Below are 20,741 nucleotides of genomic sequence, written 5' to 3' on the forward strand. Positions count from 1 at the left end.
TATGGCTGCCAGTTGGGGGCCACTCCTTCAGCGATATGTATTAGTGATGTGCGGACCTGCCCGAAACTCGAGGGTCGTGCAGGTTTAGGCTGACTTCCACGGTACATCCTCTGCCTCTTTGCGCACCTTTTATATACTCTTGCAGGCCCCGCCCCTTTCATGACATCACAGTGAGGTATATAAAGAGAGGAGAGCTCTGGGGTAGGGCTCAGCAGTTTAGGGTTGGGTGGAGTTCGAGTTTTTCTCGAACCGCACATCACGAATACAGTATGTATCCTCTGAACAGAAATAGATGGGCCCGCCCTTTCGTGACATCACAGTGAGGCGGGCGCGGGTATATAAAGAGGCGAGCACGTTGGGTTTGGGCTGGGGCACAGCAGCTTAGGTTTGGGTGTGGTTTGAGGTTTTCCTCGACCCGCACATCACGAATACAGTATGTATCCTCTAAAAAGAAATCGATGGTGGGTGGACTAGATTAAGTTAATACGGGTGCTCCTATAGTTGAGAACTGCTGCCAAATTCTAACCACTAAAGATTTACAATGGGTTTAAAGCCAAATTCAGTGAATGCTGGCCTATTGTGGAGTGATGGGCGAATGTGACCCGTTTCGCTTCGCCAAAAATTTGTAATCCTTTGGTGTCATTTTTGGTCATCACTACTATTGTGTTATAACTCTACATAAGCCCTGAGAGCAGAGGGTTGTAGGTGGATAGAGTGAATGGGATAACAAATGGGTGGTCACTGGTTTTTTTGGTGCTGCAAGGAGATCAGGAAGGTGGCCTACCTACAGCTATACACCAGGCCATATGGGACCACCAGCCACTGTTTTAACCCCCCTAGTTGAGACTACGGTCTGTATTATAGGTGGGGAGAATTCATTTTCCATAAATCAGTTGTTCATTCCTCACACCAGTCTGCAAGTCACATCTTTGAGGCTGACTCAGCAGGTAACACGTTCTGTCTGTGCCATGCACCTGTAGCTTAGAAGATAAATGGCTTTCATTAGCAAAAGACTGTTTTTTTCACAAAGGGTTCTCTTAGGTACAAATCAAACAGGCTGTTGTGTCACATTAAGGGTAAGGCCACACAAGGAGATTCAGGGAGCAACTAATCGACACGTCTTTTGAGCCTGTTTTTCCCCATAGGCTACAATGAAAAGTCGCCTGCGCTAATGCAAACGCGGCGATGTGTTTTCAATAGTCGCCAAAAGTTGCCTAAAAATGCATCGCCCGTGTGCATTAGCGCAGGCGACTTTTCATTGTAGCCTATGGGGAAAAACGCTGAGGCAGTTCGGGGAGATAGTCGCTCAAAAGACGAGGCGATTAGTCGCCAGGCGACAAAATCTCCCCGAATCTCCTCGTGTGGACTAGCCCTAAAGGGGGTTGTTCACCTTTGAGTTAACTGTTAGTATGATATAGATGAGATTCTGAGCCAATTTGCCTTTAGTTTTAATTTATTATTACTTGTGGTTTTTGAGTTATTTTGCTTTTTATTCAGCAGCTCTCCAGTTTGCTATTTTAGCCATCTGCATTGATTCGAATAAAAGACTGGAATATGAATAGGAGAGGCCTGAATAGAAAGTTGATAAGCAATAACAATAAATAAGTAGCCTTACAGAGCACTTTGTTTTTGAGATGGGGTCAGTGACCCCCATTTGAAAGCTGGCACGAGTCAGAAGAAGGCAAATAATTCAAAAACTATAGAAAAGAAAAAATAAGGGCAATTGAAAAGTTGCTTAGAATTTGCCATTCTATAACATACTAAAAGTTAACTCAAAGGTGAACCACCTCTTTAAAGGGCATATTATATTAGCTATATGGAATACTTCCCATGTAAAACTAATTATCTATTGAACCATAACAATAATCCATTGAATAGGTCTGTGTAATTGCATAGGGCTGCTGTGTGGGTTCCCATGTACATCAGCTCTCTCTGACACTAAAGCTACAGGCCTCTGGTTGTTGTTAGCAGGGCTTCTGAAGAAGCAGAATAATAGTTACCAATACATTATATTTAACTGCATGCCAAACTGATCATGTTCTTATCGAATACCCATAGAGTTTTTGTTAGAGTTTGGTATAATCCTATGGATAGTAAACTCCAAAGAAATTAAGCAAATCAGCGCTAAAAAAAGCTCAGGAGATTGAGCACGTAGCAAATCAGGCAGTATGCAAGGGAAGGAAGAAGAGAAAAATAATATATAGTGTACTAAGTTACATGGGGCAGATTTACATAGGGTCGAATATCGAGGGTTAATTAACCCTCAATATTCGACTGCTGAATGTATATCCTTCAACTTCGAATATCGAAGTCAAAGGATTTACCGTAAATAGTTTGATCGAATGAAAAATCACTTGATCGAACGATTAAATCCTTGGAATCGTTCGATTCGAAGGATTTTAATCCATCGATCAAACGATTTTTCTTCGCCCTAAAAAATGTTAGAAAGCCTATGGGGACCTTTCCCATAGGTTAACATGGCACCTCGGTAGGTTTTAGGTGGCGAAGTAGGGGTTTGAAGTTTTTTTGTAAAGAGACAGTACGACTATCAAATGGTCGAATATTCGAACGATTTTTAGTTCGAATCGTTCGTTTCGAAGTCAAAGTCGTAGTCGAAGTAGCCAAAAAAAAACATTCGAAATTCGAAGTTTTTTTTCTTCTATTCCTTCACTCGAGCTAAGTAAATGGGCCCCTTAATGTTGTAGTTTAACAACATCATACACTCCCAATTTTATTTAGCCCAGAGAAGCAGCTACAGGCAAAGCTACACTGACAAATTAGATGTGTGCAGAGATTATTCGTGAGTACCCATCAATCACTAACTCGTGGTGCATCTAAAGAGTGTGAATTGTCATTTATACACACTCTGGGCTAAATATGATTGGAATGCGAGTGTATGATGTTGTAAAACTACAACATTAAGTAACTTACTACACTATGGGGCAGATTTATCAAGGGTCGAATTTCAAGTTCATGGGAGTTTGTAAAAACTCCCATAAACTTCCATGAACTCAAAATATGGGGGGAAAAAAATCTCATTTTTAAATTCGGATGAATGGGATCGACCCACAAACTTGATTCGATTCGAGTTTTTTCAAGTTTTTTTGTTTCCAAACAACTTCAAATTGATTCCTGGACCCTCATAGGCTAAAACAGCAATTCGGCAGGTTTAAGGTGGCGAATAGTCAAATTCAAGGGCCAGTACATGATAAATTTCGAAATTCAAATTCGATTTTTTTTTAAATACACGAATCGAATTTTAACTATTCCCTAGTCGAATTACACTAAAATAAACTCAAAAATTCGAAAATATTTTTCTCTTCTTCCTTCCCTTGCATACTGCCTGATTTGCTACGTGCTCAATCTCCTGAGCTTTTTTTTTAGCGCTGACTCGCTTCATTTTGGAGTTTACAGGGTATACACTCGAAGGGGAACGAGTTTTATACAAGTCGGATCAAAGGAGAACTACAAGGACTTTGGACAAATTATTTAAAGGAAAACTATACCCCCAAACAATGTAGGTCTTTAGAAAAAAACATTGAATAAAACAGCTCAAATGTAAAACCCTGCTTCATGTAAATAAACCATTTTCATAATAATATACTTTTTTAGTAGTATGTGCCATTGGGTAATCCTGAATAGAAAATAGCCATTTTAAAAAATAAGGGCCGCCCCCTGGGATCGTAGGATTCACGGTGCACACAAACAAACCATACATGTTAGGTCACATGAGCCAATTAACAGACAGAGTTCTGTCTTTTGCTTCCACACTTCTTCCTGTTACAGTTAGGGTAGAGCTCCACAAGCGTTTTTGGTCAGATTGACGCCCGCCAACAAAACGCACGTGACAAGTCAGGTGGCGTCGCATGCATGAAGATATAATTGGACTGAATGAAAAGTTGGAGATAACAACTACATGGTCCAACTGTTGGATGAATACGCTGCTTTCTGCGTCCACATCTGACAGTTGTGTCGAATTGTTACCTCCTACTTTTTAATCAATTATATCTTCACGTGTGCGACTCCATCCGACTTGTCCTGTGCGTTTGTCGGTGGGCGTCGATCCAACCAAAAACACTTGTGGAGTCCAGCCCTAAGGGGCAGATTTCTCAAGGGTTGAAGTGAAAATTCGAATGAAGAAAATTCTAATTTCGATATATTTTTTGTGTACTTCGACTGGAGAATTGTCCAAATTCGATTCGAATTTGAAAAAAATTAGGAAATCCTAATATCGAAATATGCCGAATTGCTGTTTTAGCCTATGGGGGACCTCCTAAAACCTATTTGGAGTCAATTGGTGGACTTTGAAAAAACTTTTGAATTTCAACGAAAACGGCCTATTCACCGAATTTTATTAATACATTTCGGTTGGTCTTTTTTTATTCTAATTTCAAAGGTTTTTTTTTTTTATTCGAAATTCAACCCTTGATAGCTCTGCCCTTTAGCGTTGTATTATTTCTGGTCAGGTGATCTCTGAGGCAGCGCAGAGACCAAAATGAAATGGTGGTTCAAGGCAAGAGATGTAAAAGGGCAAGATTTATTTAAACATATATACCAGTATGGTAAGATTCTTTAATATTGTATAGAAATACACTGGCACTCAAGGCAATTGAAATGCAGGGTTACCCCTTGCTATTTATTTCGTGCGAACGTGCAACGTTTCGGGGCGAACCCCTTTATCAAGCATACCACAAAATAGAAGTGCAGACATTATAACAGGTATCCAATTGTAATATAATTAGCATACATAATTGACCACCACCTCCTCCCCTTTGCTTGCCCTGTGTGTAGTCCAATCAGAAAAAGGTAAAAAAATTAAAATCCAATCCAAGGTGCTGTCCAAAAAAGATCAACAGGGCTAGCAATTGTAGGTCAAAAAAGGTTATCCAAATGTGATTACTCACTTCTGTGTATTAAAATACAATGTGTATCTAAAAGACAAGATAAAAAAGATACATAGTAGCTAAGTTACAGCCTAATAGTTAAAATTAAAACAAAGAATCTTTTAATATAGTAACAAACTGACCCTATTACAGATAAGGTAATTTACCTGTCCCTGGAGAATATATAAGATTTTCTTATCTGTGGAGAAACAAGAAAGAAACAATTTAGTACTAATCAGCTTCTTAAAATTTGAAAATACAGAGTATTCATATATAACAAGATAGGTTGTACTCCTCATTTAGACCTTTCGGACTTCTGGACTGGAGTAACCAAATCCAGAAGCATTCTCTTTGGAGTAAGAAGCGTTTTTTATTCTGACCTTGTTGAACTACATATTACCTTTTCTAAGATCTACCATCTTAATTGTGCCACACGATGGCCCTGTGTAAAAAAATGTTTAGCCAACAACGTTTCCTTTCTAGATTTTATTGTATCCTTATCTTCTCAGGTAATTGTGGGACCTGTGGTTTGTAGTTACGTATAGTACATTTATGCTCATTGAGCCTAATTTTTATTGGTCTAGAGCAGTGGTCCCCAACCAGTAGCTCGTGAGCAACAGGTTGCTCTCCAACCCCTTGGATGTTGCTCTCAGTGGCCTCAAAGCAGGTGCCTATTTTTGAATTCAAGACTTGGTTTTGGTTGTATAAAAAACAGGTGCACTGTCAAACAAAGCCTCAATGTAGGTTGACAATCCACATAAGGGCTACCAAATGGCCAATCACAGCCTTTATTTGGCATCCCAAGAACATTTTTCATGCTAGTGTTGCTCCCCAACTCCTTTTACTTCTGAATGTTGCTCACGGGTTCAAAAGGTTGGGGATCCCTGGTCTAGAGGTTTGACCAATATATGTAAGCCCACACGGGCATTTGATACAGTATATAACGTCACTGCTCTCACATGTAAAGCACCCCCTAATGGTGTGCTTTGAACCCTGTTGTGGGTGTGTTACGTAGTTCCCCTGTATAATGCTGTTGCAATGCCCGCAATTCCTACATGGGAAGGTACCATTCGATGTTATTTTAACAAGTGTATTAACCCTCGGTTGGCCATGTTTCTTAGGTTTGATAAGGTCATCAATACTTTTCCCACGTTTGTAGGAAAAAAGGGGAGGTTGTTGAAATAAGTGACCATACTTAAGATCATTACTTAGTATACTCCAGTATTTCAAAATTATATTACGATATAATTTAGAATTACTATCATAAGCCGATATGTATGGTATTCTCTGTATTTTATTGGGAATTACAGTTTTTTTGGACAGTAGTTGTTGTCTGGGCATACATTTTACCTCCTCTCTGAGAGACTCCAAATTGTTTTTATCATAGCCTTTCTCTAAAAATTTAAATAACATTTTATTGGACTCTGTTTCATACAACTCGTTAGATGTAATGAGTTTTACACATAAAAATTGGCTTTTTGGCAAACCTTTAATAAGCCCTGGTGGGTGGTAGGACGTGGGTCTCAACAGATTGTTATGATCAGTGGGCTTAGTGTATACGGTAGTAACAAACTTTCCCTCAGAATATGTAACATTGACATCCAAAAAATGCATTTCCATAGAATTGACCTCCATTGTAAATTTTATAGTTGGATGTATATTATTAAGATATGTGAGGAACTCATCCAACTCATCCCTGGACCCAAACCACAAAAAGAACGTATCGTCAACATATCGCATATAAGCGTGAATATGCTGAGAAAATGGTTCATTGGAAAAAATATAAGTCTGCTCAAAGTGATCCATGAATATATTTGCATAGGCTGGTGCCATGTTGGCACCCATGGCACAGCCTCACATCTGTAAATAAAAATCTCTTTCAAACTGGAAATAATTCTTTAGTAAAACAAATTCCAATAGCTCACAAATGAAATGAATCATGTGATTAGGTAGAGACCCCTTAGTAAGATATCTACGAATACTCTCAATCCCTTCCTGGTGCGGTATTAACGTATACAGATCTTTAACATCTAGTGAACACAATAGAAATTCACCTGCTGGCATATCAATGTCATGGAGTCTATTAAGAAAATCAGTGGTGTCCACTAAACAGGGTTTCAAGGTGGATAACACCTCCTGTAAGAATGTATCAATATATATATCTAAAGGTTGCCACATTGACCCGACATTGGACACAATCGGCCGTCCAGGTGGATTAGTAGGGTGTTTGTGAATCTTGGGAAGAAAATATATTTTGGGGATTTTAGGATGTGCAGTACTCAATAATTGATAGATGTCATCACTGATTATTCCTTCCATTACAGCTGAATTTAAAAAGATATTTAGTTCATTTTTGAACTTGAACGTGGGATCAGAATTTAATTGTCGATAATGAGTGATGTTATCTAATTGGCGTTTAGCCTCCGCTCTATAATCACAAGTATTAAGAATGATCATACCCCCACCTTTATCAGCTTTGGTAATGGTAATATTGCTGTTTCGCTGTAAAGTACTAAGTGCAATTTTCTCATTAACCGATGTATTTTTTATATGTTGTTTAGAAACTTTGTGCTTTACTTTATTCATTTCTGAGGCAACAATTGATTCGAACGCTTCAATACAAGGGTAATTACCTGGAGGAATAAAATTACTTCTAACCCCCAACTTGCTTTTAAGGGAAAGTGTCCCCACATCCTGTTTCGGTCTATCCTGTATGTCAGCAAAAAATACTTTAAGTTTCAAACAGAGTGTAAATTTAAACAAATCAATGGATGCTGAAAAGGCCGGAACAGTAAACGTAGGAACAAAACCCAAGCCTTTCTCTAACACAGTCAATTCGGGTTTGCTCAGTTCATGATTAGAGAGGTTAAAACACAGACGTTACCTGCGATAATGTCTTTTGTACTTGCCCCGGTGTCTGGTGCTTCGGCTTCCGATGTCCCCTTCGGATCTTGCGCTGCTTTTGGCAGCTTGACTTGGTGAAGCCTTTATTCCTTTTTTCAGGTGGTGGTCAATTATGTATGCTAATTATTACAATTGGATACCTGTTATAATGTCTACACTTCTATTTTGTGGTATGCTTGATAAAGGGGTTCGCCCCGAAACGTTGCACATTCGCACAAAATAAATAGCAAGGGGTAACCATGCATTTCAATTGAGTGCCAGTGTATTTCTATACAATTGTCCTTTGGGGGTTGCCATACCCTCTTACATTGTGCACCAGGCCACCGGGAGAAAGGAGGAAGTGTGCTCAGCTTTACCTTGTTCCAGTTCAAGATTCTTTAATATGTCATAATTTGATATAAACCATCTGTTGCCTACGTATTCTTTTGGGGGTATAGTTTTCCTTTAAAAGACTTTTTTTTATTATCCTATAGAGACAAACTGACACCCAGGCAGCAGCAGCAGCAGCAGCAAACACGTGGTTGTCCTGCCCCTCCTGTAGTAGTAAGGGAAAGCTGTAATAGGTCACTATTGACAGCACGGGGCGTGTCTAGCTCCTTCCAGTCGAATCATTCAGTGGGGGTGTGTTTGACTTGACCAATCAGCGCGCTCCCCGGGCTTGTTTGGATTTAAATGCCTCATAAGTACACTCCACAGCTCCTGTACGCTAGTGTTCCCGGAGTAGATTCCGGGTTAGTAGGCTGTGTGTAATAATAATAATAATAATAATATTAATAATAATGGCTAACAACTCTCAGTGCCTGGATGATCTGCCTTTTGGAGGTCGCTGGCCCGCGGCTCCCCCGGATCAGTACAACGAGGCTCACCGGCTGGGGGTGGAGGAGCTGATGTCCGGGGGTCCGGAAGCCATGCGCGACTTTCTGAAGCGAGAGCGGCTGCCGAGCTTCTTGTCAGAGCCGGAAGTGGGGGAGATCCTGGGCTGCGCCTCGGTGATCCCGTGCGGAGATGACGAGAACTCAATGTCCGCCTCGGTCGATTGCTCGTCCGTCACTTATTTCCCTGATCGCTCGGACTTGGAGCCGCCTATTCTGGAGCTCGGCTGGCCGGCCTTCAGCACCGGCTCGTACCGCGGGGTGACTCGGGTGGACGTGCACTTCCAGCCCAGTTTCGAAAACACCATCTATATCTGCAAGGAGGCGGCCCGGGAGCTCATTAAATCTGCCCGAGAGGTGAGGCTGCTGAGCCCTGGGGATCAGCTGGTTGGGGAGCTGCTGGAGAACTAATGAGAGAACTAGGCAAATGCTAATTTTTTTTTTTTAAAATAAAGTAAAACAGTAAGAGTAGCAAATAAGTGTCTGGAATGTTCCAATAACTTTTCTAGAGGACATTATAACATTTTCCATGTGAGTTTGGACATATTTCTGTAGACATGAAAAAGTGCTTAACAATACATTATACATAGTGAATAAAGTACCCCTCTCTTGTAAAATATGAGGATATTAGAAGTTACCGAGGAGTTTCATGACTATTTTTATACAGGTCATCGAACTCCGAGATAACTTCTAATATCCTCATATTTTGCAACAGGGGCAGCGCCGATTCTGCCCAGATGCCGCCCCCCTCCTCTCCCGCTCCGCGCTCGGAGCGGGTTTCAGGCGGCAGTATCGCTAGTGCATTGAGCGCTAGAGCGCTCTTTGCACTAGCGGAGCCGAATTTCCGGGTTAAAACCCGGAATTTCGGCTCTTAAAGTTACAAGAGGTGGCTTTTTGCCGCCCCTTGTAACTGGCCGCTCGCTGCCGCCTGAGGCAAGGGTTTCACCCTGCCTCATGGCAGAAGCGGCCCTGAACTCTATTTATTATAATACACATGTTTCAGGGAGTCATGTGACAGAAATGAAATAAGAACTCACCGTTTATAAGGATATCATTTACAAGATATTCATGGCTTTTGTGTATTTTATATAATACACAAAAGCCATGAATATCTTGTAAATGATATCCTTATAAAAGGTGAGTTCTGATGTCATCAGTTATAAACGGTGAGTTCTGTTGTCATTTCTGTCACATGACTCACTGAAACTTGTGTATTATAATAAATAAAGTACCCCCAGTTGTAAAATATGAACTGAAAAAAGCAGAATCCTGTACGAATCCCAAACCGAATCCTGGATTCGGTGCATCCCTAACTAGAAGTCACCAAAGAGTTCCATGACCATATAAAAACACGAGGCCAAAAGTAGCCTTTTAAAACCCGCCACTACATTTTAAAAACAGCCCAATTTGGCGGTAAACCTGGCAACCCTGAACAGCACACATCCAGCATGATACTAGGATAAGATCTATTCTCTGGGTTTAAGAGGAGATACACCCAAATTTGTTTTTTTTTTAAGGAACAGTAACACCAAAAAATGAAAGTGTTTTAAAATAATGAAAATATTACATAGTGTTGCCCTGCACTGGTAAACCTGATCTGTTTGCTTCAGAAACACTACTATAGTTCTCATATAAACAAGCTGCTGAGTAGTAATTGCGGAAATTGAAAAAAGGCTACATTGCACTGGTTAAATAGTGGATAACAGATAACACCATTATGTTCTACAGAGCTTATCTGCTGTGTAACCTGAGCCTTTTCCCCATTGCGTCACAGCAGGTTTTTTATATAAACAATAGTAGTTTTATATAAACACAGCCGTTTACTAGTGCAGGGTAACACTATATATATATATATATATATATATATATATATATATATATATATATATATATATATATATATATATATATATATATATATATATATATATATATATATACTACTTTAAAACCATTACATTTTTTGATGTTGCTGGTCCTTTAAGCATTTTCCAATATATGTTAAGCAGTTCTATTGGTGTAATTGCTATTAAAAGAAATTTTTGTTTATCCCTTCTCTGGTTTCTGCAAATAATGTAGCAGGACTGCAGTCAGTTCCTCTGAAGGTCTGTTGATCTGTTGCAAAGTCAGAGGTTTTTGTGCCAGTGGTCGGACTATTAGGGAAGCAGAGGCACAAATGCATCACTTGTTGCTGTAAGGGTGGATAATAATTCGACCCCCGCCCTATTCAAGGGAATGGGAAATGCTACAATTGTGCCTTGTCTTATGTAGTTACAGACACAAAAGAAGCAAATTGTGACTGTGTTGTAGTTTTTCATCCATCCATTGGGAATTGGTATCATTCCTGTCACCTCTATAACTCTTAAGGGGGACAAAACTCTGAAAATTGTCCAGTGTTCCATTACCCTTGAGCTTGTGTCCTTCCCACGTGGAGAAGAATTGCTGCAGCTCCTTGCTGTAATTGGGGATTTTATGTTTGTCCCAATAGGGCAAACTGCTGTATTTCTAGCTGCTACTAATTAAATTTATTGACATTTGTTGAACTATAACTTTCCGCATGCTCTGCTCTCTTATACAACTTCCCTCTGAAAAGTGATCCAAGTTTGCATTTTATGTAAAAATCTCTCTAGCTTAGCCCTAAAGCTACACACATGACAGCTGGGCTCAGTATTCTCTTTTTTGGCCACAAGTCTAAATGTTAAAATCTGCATAAGCCCCTCCCCCCCATTCCTGGGCACCCCCTCCAAAAACCTGGCCATCTCCAAAAGTTTACAATGCCCCATTTCTCCCCTCCCTATGAGCATATAATGCCGTCTTGTTTGCTCTGTTCATTTAACGGCTTTGCTTGAGGCAAGTGCCAGAGGCACTGATGCATGGGTGGGATACAGAGCAAGCAGGAATGGGGGGCCTGTTGCTGCAGGTGGGACACAAAGCAGGTTCTGTCATGAAACAAAGTGAATTGTGGGTGTCTTGTATGAATTCTCCCAGCTTTGTCTGCAGTCCCCTTAGGGAAGCCTGTAATATAGAAGGTATGCTCTCAGTGCTTGTGGGGGGTTAATATGGCAAGTATTTTCATATCCACAACAAGCCCCCCCCCTCATAAAAATAACTCCTTAACCCAAAATAATGGCTGATTGGAAATAATACAGGAAAATAGCATGCCCTTCAGATTCTAGAGGATGACCCTAGAGAGCAATTCATGCTCTAGTAGCCAATGCCTTTTGGCTGTCACATTGTTCTGCATCCAGGAGGAATTTGTTCCCCCCACCCTAATCCAATAAATCGACAACCATAAAAGTAACTGCCGCCACCAAAGCCTACGAATGTCCAAGTATTACTAACACCAAATGAACCGTTGTAACATGTAATATCCAGTTATCAAACCCTGGACAGTACATGTGTTGCTGCCCACCTATGCAGCCTTATCAACTTATATACATTCTTCTGTATATCTTTCAGGCTTAGGCATCTCCTAGAGCTGGAGACCTGTGGGCCAGATTGGCCTTCCAAGGAGTTATTAAAGCAACAATTCTGCTCAAAGGCACCATAGACTTCTTTGTATGATATCATTATTTTAATATAATGCCTTGGACATGCAGTATGATCAATATTCAACCACCCTTATATCTAATTCTATTCTAATACCAACCACATATGCTTTGCCTCAAGCCTGGCCAATCACACTCAGGTGCCAACGTCACTGCCTATGGTCCATTACGGAAACCCAATAATTGTTATTGAACAATAAGGAGCCAACTTCATGCCACGCTGAGGTGGCCTACCCAGTGCAACCCCCGACCCTTATATGCACTCCTACAGGGGAAAGGAAGGAGGCATCACTAGTGTAGAGGTTACAGTTGTGCTCTCTGCACTTCTGGTTTCAAAACCGGTATTTTAACATCAGCTTTCTGAGGCCCCTGGTAACCTGCTTCATGGCAGGAGCTCCCTTGGTAATCCGTCCTCTTTACTAACTGAGCACCTTGGATGCCTGAATTGGGTCTCAAGGCCTAATGCAAGCACAGGCATTTTTGTTACTGGTTTTATAGCTACTGCTTTAGGGTTAGTTCACACAAGGAGATTCGGGGAGATTTTGTCGCCTGGGGACTTATCGCCTCTTCTTCTGGGCGACAATCTCCCAGAACTGCCTCCTCTTGTCTTCCCATCCGCTATAATGAAAAGTCGCCTGTGCTAAAGCACACACGGCGAGGCATTTTCTGAAGTCGAACCAAGTTTCCTTGACTTTGGGCGACTTTGAAAAACGCTGTGCCGCGTGTTCGTGAACTAACACTTATTGGAATATGTCAGATAACATATATTCTGCAGATCTAGTGACTCTATTCATCCAACCTACAGTTTAAAGTCAAAAGCCTTCTGTGCAAGAACTACAACCATTGTATTGTATATAGCTTATCTGTTCTCTGCTGTGCAGTAGTGTGCCCCATTGCTCTGTTCAACTTCAATGTCTGTTCCCATGGCTACACAGTAGCTTATTTATATACATTATAGTCTGGTTACTGAAGCAAACCCAGTTTTTTTAGTGAATCAAAAGTTATGTGCAAATATTATTGCTACTGAAAGCAGCTGACTGTTTCTAGGCTCTGCACTGCTGGAAATAATATAATGGAAGTCAGCTGATTTACAGACCTAGAGCAGAACAGTTTTTTTTTAATTGGTGGAAATCCCATTTAAGTTCTCTCTTAAGGTGATTTGGATATTGAAATATGTTTTGTTTTTTTTTTTGTATTGCAATGGTTACAAACCTCCAGGCCCAAAACCCGCCTTTATAAAGACATGAAGGTTGCTTTGGTGGGGACTACTGTGTGTGTGCATTTATTATTATGCCATCGGTGGTTATATTTAACAATTAAACACCCGTTGCACTGTGAGCATAGCATCTACATTACTGTATTCCCTGGAGGGACTGCTGACAATGCTGGGAAAATGAATTGAAAACCCAGTAAGTCTGCCAGTTGTGTTTGAACTTGTCCTGCGGCTCTGCAGATGCTTCTCTTTCCCTCTCTTTCTGCCATTACATTAATAATACAAGCATTTGAGCCGACAGGGATCAGTATATTCTTAAATATTTCCACCAAACTGAAAACAATTTGAAATTATTAATAAATGCACTTTTAGCAAGTCAACATCCATAATTCTTTGATTACATTAGTTCCTTATTCATGGCTTGGTAGGCGTAGGTTATTCAAACTTTTTTTTTTCATATTTCCTGCAGAACCTTTTCATAGTCCTGGAAACCAGAGCTTTAATGGCAGAATATACTATATTAATAAGAGGGTTTAATTTGTCAGTAAAAGCCATGGTAAACAGCTGCCCAGCTTTTCGTTTTCGACTTGGAACATGGGAGCGCTAAACATTTACCTAAGGAGCTAAATCCACCAGTCCTTTGGATGGGCAGCCCTGGCACATATAATACTGAGTACTGGATGTAGACCTATTTTTTGTATTTGTACTGAATATTGCCCTTAATTTACAGGTCATTGCCTTGGTTATGGACTGCTTTACGGATAATGACATATTCAGGGATATCCACGAGGCTTGCCGGAAACGTAGGGTCCCCGTCTACATTCTGTTGGACCAGACACAAGTTCCTCACTTCCTTACTATGTGTTGCAATCTGGGTGTTTCCATTGAAACAGAGCCGGTAAATAAGCAGACTGATTGGTTCTTAGGTTGACAAATAGTGAAATGGAGCCGGGGAATGCAGTTGGTTACCTTGCCAGTGTAAATGTCATCCAGATTTCATTGCTAATCATCCTAATAGCCATAGTTCTGTATAGGTATTATTTTTGGAGACAAACCCTTATTGAGTGGCAAATATGTATACTAGGCATTCTATAGCCTTGCCTTGACATTGACTACTGCTTTGTTCTTTGCAGCACATGAGAGTCCGAACATTAACTGGGAACAATTATTATACACGTTCCGGCACCAAGATCGTTGGGAAGGTGCGGGAGAAGTTTTTGCTGGTAGATGGAGTTAAAGTGGCAACAGGAAATTACAGGTGTGACTTGGAATGCATAATTGCCTGATATGGAGTTAAACTTGATGGAAATACTCTTAAAGGAACAGTAACACCAAAAAATTTAAGTCTTTTAAAGTAATGAAAATTATAATGTACTATCATGCTGCACGGGTAAAACTGGTGTGTTTACTTCAGAAACCCTAAAATAGTTTATATAAACAAGCTGCTGTATAGCCATGAGGCAGTCATTCAAAGCTGAAAGAGGAGAAAAGGCACAGGATACACAACAGATAAGCTCTGTAGTATATAATGGGATTCTTCAGAACTTATCTGTTATCTACTTTGTATCCTATGCTTGAATGGCTGCATGCATAGCTACACAGCAGCTTGTTTATATAAACAATAGTAGTCTTTCTGAAGCAAATGCATCAGTTTAAATCAGTGCAGGACAACACTGCATTATAATTTCATTCCTGGACTGTGAGTAACAGAACCTCATACTGTATGTCACCCTCCAGCAAGCTAGGGCTTCATATTGTACACCAATACATTTCTTATCCTCCTGGTGAATATGTTTTTGAGGGAAGAATGGATCGGTATTGTCCTTTTATTAGGTGGGATTAGCCTAGTGTAAGTGTAAGAATACAGTAAATGCATTGCACAACACTTGTGTATCTGGTTTTTGGTGGACTGACAAATATTATTATCATTTTTTTATTTTTTTTTCAGCTTCACGTGGACTGATGGAAAGCTTAACAGTAGTAACATGCTTGTTTTGTCTGGACAAGTAGTAGAGAAGTTTGACTTGCAGTTCAGGGTTCTTTATGCCCAGTCTAACCCAATCAGTGCCAAGCTTCTCACAGCTATAAGATCCCGCGCTGTTTGCCTGGACAAACTTCCCTATAAAATGCCTCCCTCCAAAAAACCTACAATAAGCAGCCTTTTGCGCATGGATCTGGCTAAGCTTTCCAGCACCCCAAAAAAGCAATTGGATGAATCCAGTGCCAAATACAGAAATGCTATTGCCCTGGACAAAGCTGCAGAAGAGGAGTGGCTCCAGAATTGTGACATTATCTCAGGGCTCAAGGAGACTCAGAATGTAGAAGTTCAGACAGAGCCATGGGAGGGGGAGAATCGTATAAAAGGGGTGGATGTCGGTGTTCAGACTTCAGTAGCTGCTGCAAGTGCTGCCACACAGACCTCTGTATTCACAAGAATAGCTTCCACCCAAACCATAATGGTCTCAAGATCAATTACCACTCAGACAACAGAACCTGCACAAAGTACAACCCAGGCACCAGCACCTGCTTCTACAGTAGCCCGACTCTCTAACGCCTCAAACTATTCTTCATCCTCATTTTCTTCTGCTTCAACAACCAGTACTGGCTCAAACTGTTCTATGAAGTCATCTGATTTCTCTGTCACTGCCTTTTATCAGCCCGAGTATACTCTGGGAAATTGCTTGAAGAAACTGACCAAGGAGAGGCAGTTTCACTACTCCACCATCCGCTCTAAACTCAACAATATGGTGTCCATATTGTCTAATCGAAACCGTGTACCTAATTCTTACATGACCAACGATGCCCTGTGTTACGGTCTACAGAGGAGAGATGTTATGCACAGTAGTCTCCTCAATCTTCGAGATGGGGTGCGCTTTTATCCTAACATGTGACTAGGGGTTTATGCCAGGTGTAAGGTCTATTATTAAACCTTTCCAGTGTTTTATTTATGTGCTTTCACTACTGCTTTATATCTCTTTGAAGCACTTTACTTCTTTCCAGTGCCTTAAAATGAGTAGCATGTTGTCTTCTCCAGCGTTTGGGCAATAGAATATTTTTGACAAAAAACGCTCCCCTTTTATAGATATTTCTAACGTTCTTTACTCATTCCCCTTTGAGGGAAAAGCCTAACCTTAGGCATAAAAAGAAGAGGCAAGTTGGAAATTGCATTACTTGTAGGAACAAGTTCAGACTCCTTTTCTATTGTAGATGGATGTGAAGGGAATTTCATGTCACCTGCTGTTTGAAACACCTCAGTGATTGCTTTGAAAAAAAGGCTTCCTTGCTCCAGTATCAAACCAGTGCCTTGTTTATGTGTCTTCAATGATTAAGTGATTGACATGTTTACAGTAGTCTCTACTCCGTCTGCTACAAAACACCCACAGTGAGTATCCAGCAGTATATAGACTAAATAACAGTTCATAAAATTAGCACCTATTGGCTTATCTATGAGACTAAAATCATTGCCATCTTGAATGCCATTTCATCGGTCTTAGGGTTATTTTACAGTTTTCCTGCGAACCATATCAATGCTCAACAAACAGCCCATACTCCAATTGGAGAACACAAGGAAAGACCATTTGTTTTTGTACATCAATGTAATTAAATTGGACATCCAGCAGTTTGTGCACCTGCTGTTTCCCATAAAGAAGTTACCAGTTTTGCCATATTCTTCCTATTAAACTTGATCAGATCAAAACACATGTACTTGCACAGACAAGACAGACGGATATAGAATGCCATTTTGTGCCTGCCATGTAGGAATGTTTGCAGCATTACTAAGATTTCTCTTCGACGACTCGGATAAATTGACACTCTTCACCCCCGTCTTTGTTTAATATGTATTTTAACATTGGCATCAGTTTTATTTGACTTTCATCAACTATTTATTTTGAGTCCATTGCTGCACCTTCTGAAAACAAATGCGTGTGGGTGGAGAACACCACTGAATAATCAGACAAAAAAAAAAGCAAGCAGTGTCTCGGAGAAAGAGTTTATGTATAACGAACACCCTGCTTGACGGCGCTTATACCAGAGATGAGCATAGTAGTTACTATCTGAGATGTTGTACATCACTACAGTATTTTGTAATGTATATATTCTTTCACTACTTTTTCCAGTCTTAAAAAATTGGGTATTTAACCAATCGGCCAGCAAAGGTGCACAAAAACACCGACCTACATTCTTTTATCAATTGAATATAGTTTGCTTGGGCTATAACAGCATGTTTTTTTTCCCTTAACCCTAGACTTGCCAGTCACAGTGGTTTGCTCCAGGACCATTGGTTGCTTGGCAACCCACATTTCTAATTGACTTTACTATAACATGGAAACATAGAATCATAAATTCTTTCCGGCGACATGGATTCTGCATTTTTGGCAGGGAAACATATTTTATTAGTCCCTTAGTAGTGTTCCAAATATTTGTCATGTATATAAATTTTTTTTTACCATAGAATATCCTGCAGTGTGAATAAAGCACTAAGGAGTATTTTACTTACACTATAACATCTGCACATTTAGCATTTCTTTACTCAATTTTGGGCAGCAATGTGGAGGGTCAAATCTGGTTGACCCAATTGATTGGCTTACAGATCAATGATTAGATTGTAATAGGAACCAACCTCGTGCTGGGGAAAAAAAGGGTGCAAGGTGCATCTGAGGGTGCAGACCAGCCCTGCCTTAGGGCAAGTGGTAATAACAGGGCCCTGATGTGGTCGGTGGCTTCTGCTGCTTCCTATATTGCACATCTAATGGATATGGGGATGAGTGGGGGAGGTGTCTAAATTCCCCCCCCCTTCCTACCCTCACATTCAGCCCTATATTCTTTGGAGCAGCCACTAGTCTCTGTTCTCTGAAATGAAACAGAGACCTGAAGAAAGGCAATATGCATTGCACCAATTTTATTTTTTGCACACTGCCTAGGAGATCTTAAATTACCCCTATTATTATTCTTTCTTTAATTTAGAGCTAATAATTACGTGTAAAGTAGCTCACCTTCTTGACTGTAAAGGAACATCATTATTGATGTTGTTTGTGCAGTCTATGCAGATGATATTCCTGCTAGAAAAAGAGGTTAGAAATGGAACTATCTTCTTAATAATAATCACCAAATAATTAATCTACTCAAAATTCATGTCAGCAAGCAGGATGTGCTAAAACAGCAATATACAGTGTATATACGGTTACATTCAACACTTTGAAAAAAAAATACAGACCCCAAGTTTGTGTTTTATGTAAACACTTTTATTTCATAAACCTGTAGCGTAGCCGGCATGGTGAAGACTTGGATTAGGCACTTTTGGGTGGTTCAGGTTTATGGGTTTGTTATGTTTGCTATGTAAATATTATCTAGTAAAAATGTTTTAATTTCCTGCATGTCTCGGGATACAGTAAATTAATTTGTGTTTGTTTGGGAAAAGGTTTATTAAACTTCTGATTTTAAACCAGTTTTGTCTAATTTTATACAATGTGAAATGTTTATTTTCTCTGTTGGTTCCTCTAAATCTATTATCCCTTTACAGATATGCCTGCTGTATATACAGTTATAGAAGTTTTAAACTGATGAACACCTGATATTTTTTATATAAATATATGTGTGTGTGTATAAAAGAGCTGGGCCCCCCTTGATAGCGCCAAAGTTGTGGCGCCTCTTCCAAAGTTCGGAACCGTGGAAAAGCCAAACAGCCCCGAATCGGCGAAAAGACCCGAAGACATGAAAATAGACAAAGTTGACGTCCTGAAGCAGCCACCAATTTTTTTTATAAAACTTGTAGGGGGCCCTGACCACCAATGTTTTGGTAAAAAATTTTAATGGGGGGGGGCCTAGCGCAATTTTTTATTTATAGGGGGGCCCTCACCACCAATGATTTTTTTAACTTGTAGCGAGGCCCTGATCACCAATGGGTTTTTTTAAAAAAAACTTTTATTTGGGACCCTGGCCGCCAATTTTTTTTTTTAATTATAAGGGGGTACTGACCACCAATAGGTTTTTATAAATTATGAGTGCGGGGGTTTACCATTTAGTGCTGGTGTGGACTTTTTACTGTGGTGTGGGCAGGATCTAGGTGGGGCTACCATTTTTGCTGTTCGGGGCCCCATGATTTCTGATGGCGGACCTGTGTGTGTATGTGTATATATATATATATATATATATATATATATATATATATATATTCACAGTCCATGAAAGCACTCACAGCGAACGCCATCCAGCGTGTATCAAAGCATTATTTATTGGTGCATGGTGTATCAACGCGTTTCGGCTCACCTATATATTACACAATTTACCACAGCTCTCCAACATATAGCCCCCTGGGAAAACCTGTTTTCCACAACTGAACTGTAACTAATAAAAAAAAAAACACTTTTAGTTACAAAGTTTGTACAAAGCATGCATAAGCTGACGCGCCCCGTCAAGGCAGTGTCCATACGTCAGTCCTATCTAAGTGAAAAAAGTATTATCTTTGGTGGCAGAGATCATGCTAAATAAAGAGAAAAGCGGGTATGGTCTTTCTCCTCCCAAAGATAATACTTTTTTCACTTAGGACTGACGCATGGACACTGCCTTGACGGGGCGCTTTAGCTTATACATACCTTGTACAAACCTTGTAACAAAGTCTTTTTTTATTAAAGTTACAGTTCAGTTGTGCAAAACAGGTTTTCCCAGGGGGCTATATGTTGGAGTGCTGTGTTAAATTGTGTAATTTGTATATCAAGCCTGACCACGTGCACCTAATGAGGTAAGGGATGAGCTGCATTTCATTGTGTTTTATATATTTATATATATATATATATATATATATATATATATATATATATATGTATAAAACACAAAAGCTATGAATATATTGTAAATTATATCCTTATAATACACAAAAGCCATGAATATCTTGTAAATTATATCCTTATAAACGGTGAGTTCTGATGTCATCAGTTATAAACGGTGAGTTCTGATGTCATTTGTCACATGACTCACTGAAATGTGTGTATTATAATAAATAAAGTACCCCCAGTTGCAAAATATGAGGATATTAGAGGTTACCTCGGAGTTCCATGACCTGTATAAAAACCACTCGGCCTTCGGCCTCGTATTTTTATATGGTCATGAAACTCCTCGGTAACTTATAATATCCTTATATTTTACAAGAGGGGGTACTTTATTCACTATATAATACACAAAAGCCATGAATATCTTGTAAGTTATATCCTTATAAACGGTGAGTTCTGATGTCATCAGTTATAAACGGTGAGTTCTGATGTCATTTCTGTCACATGACTCACTAAAATTTGTGTATTATAATAAATAAAGTACCCCCAGTTGC

At 39.9% G+C, this 20,741-nt stretch overlaps 1 protein-coding gene and 1 long non-coding RNA gene across 3 annotated transcripts; one reads left to right on the plus strand and one right to left on the minus strand.

The window, feature by feature from the left end:
* Window positions 1-4,613: 4,613 nt before the first annotated feature.
* On the minus strand, window positions 4,614-8,190 carry LOC121398859. Its single transcript, XR_005964551.1, has 3 exons — window positions 7,768-8,190; window positions 5,051-5,082; window positions 4,614-4,931 (listed from the first exon to the last, which is right to left on the minus strand). It is a non-coding gene; the product is annotated as an uncharacterized LOC121398859 (long non-coding RNA).
* Window positions 8,191-8,458: 268 nt separating this feature from the next.
* Window positions 8,459-18,863, plus strand: fam83d.S (family with sequence similarity 83 member D S homeolog). Of its 2 annotated transcripts, XM_018238416.2 has the most exons (4): window positions 8,462-9,016; window positions 14,151-14,318; window positions 14,554-14,678; window positions 15,369-18,863. In XM_018238416.2, exons 1-4 carry the CDS (start codon window positions 8,567-8,569, stop codon window positions 16,309-16,311), a joined length of 1,686 nt encoding a protein of 561 aa, XP_018093905.1. In that variant the 5' UTR covers window positions 8,462-8,566; the 3' UTR covers window positions 16,312-18,863. The 2 variants fall into 2 exon arrangements, with proteins under 2 accessions (XP_041434245.1, XP_018093905.1); XM_041578311.1 differs by lacking the exon at window positions 14,151-14,318 and having other exon boundaries at window positions 8,459-9,016.
* The last annotated feature ends 1,878 nt before the right edge of the window (window positions 18,864-20,741 follow it).

The sequence above is a fragment of the Xenopus laevis genome, chromosome 9_10S (genome assembly GCF_017654675.1).
Source record: "Xenopus laevis strain J_2021 chromosome 9_10S, Xenopus_laevis_v10.1, whole genome shotgun sequence".
Taxonomy (NCBI): domain Eukaryota; kingdom Metazoa; phylum Chordata; class Amphibia; order Anura; family Pipidae; genus Xenopus; species Xenopus laevis.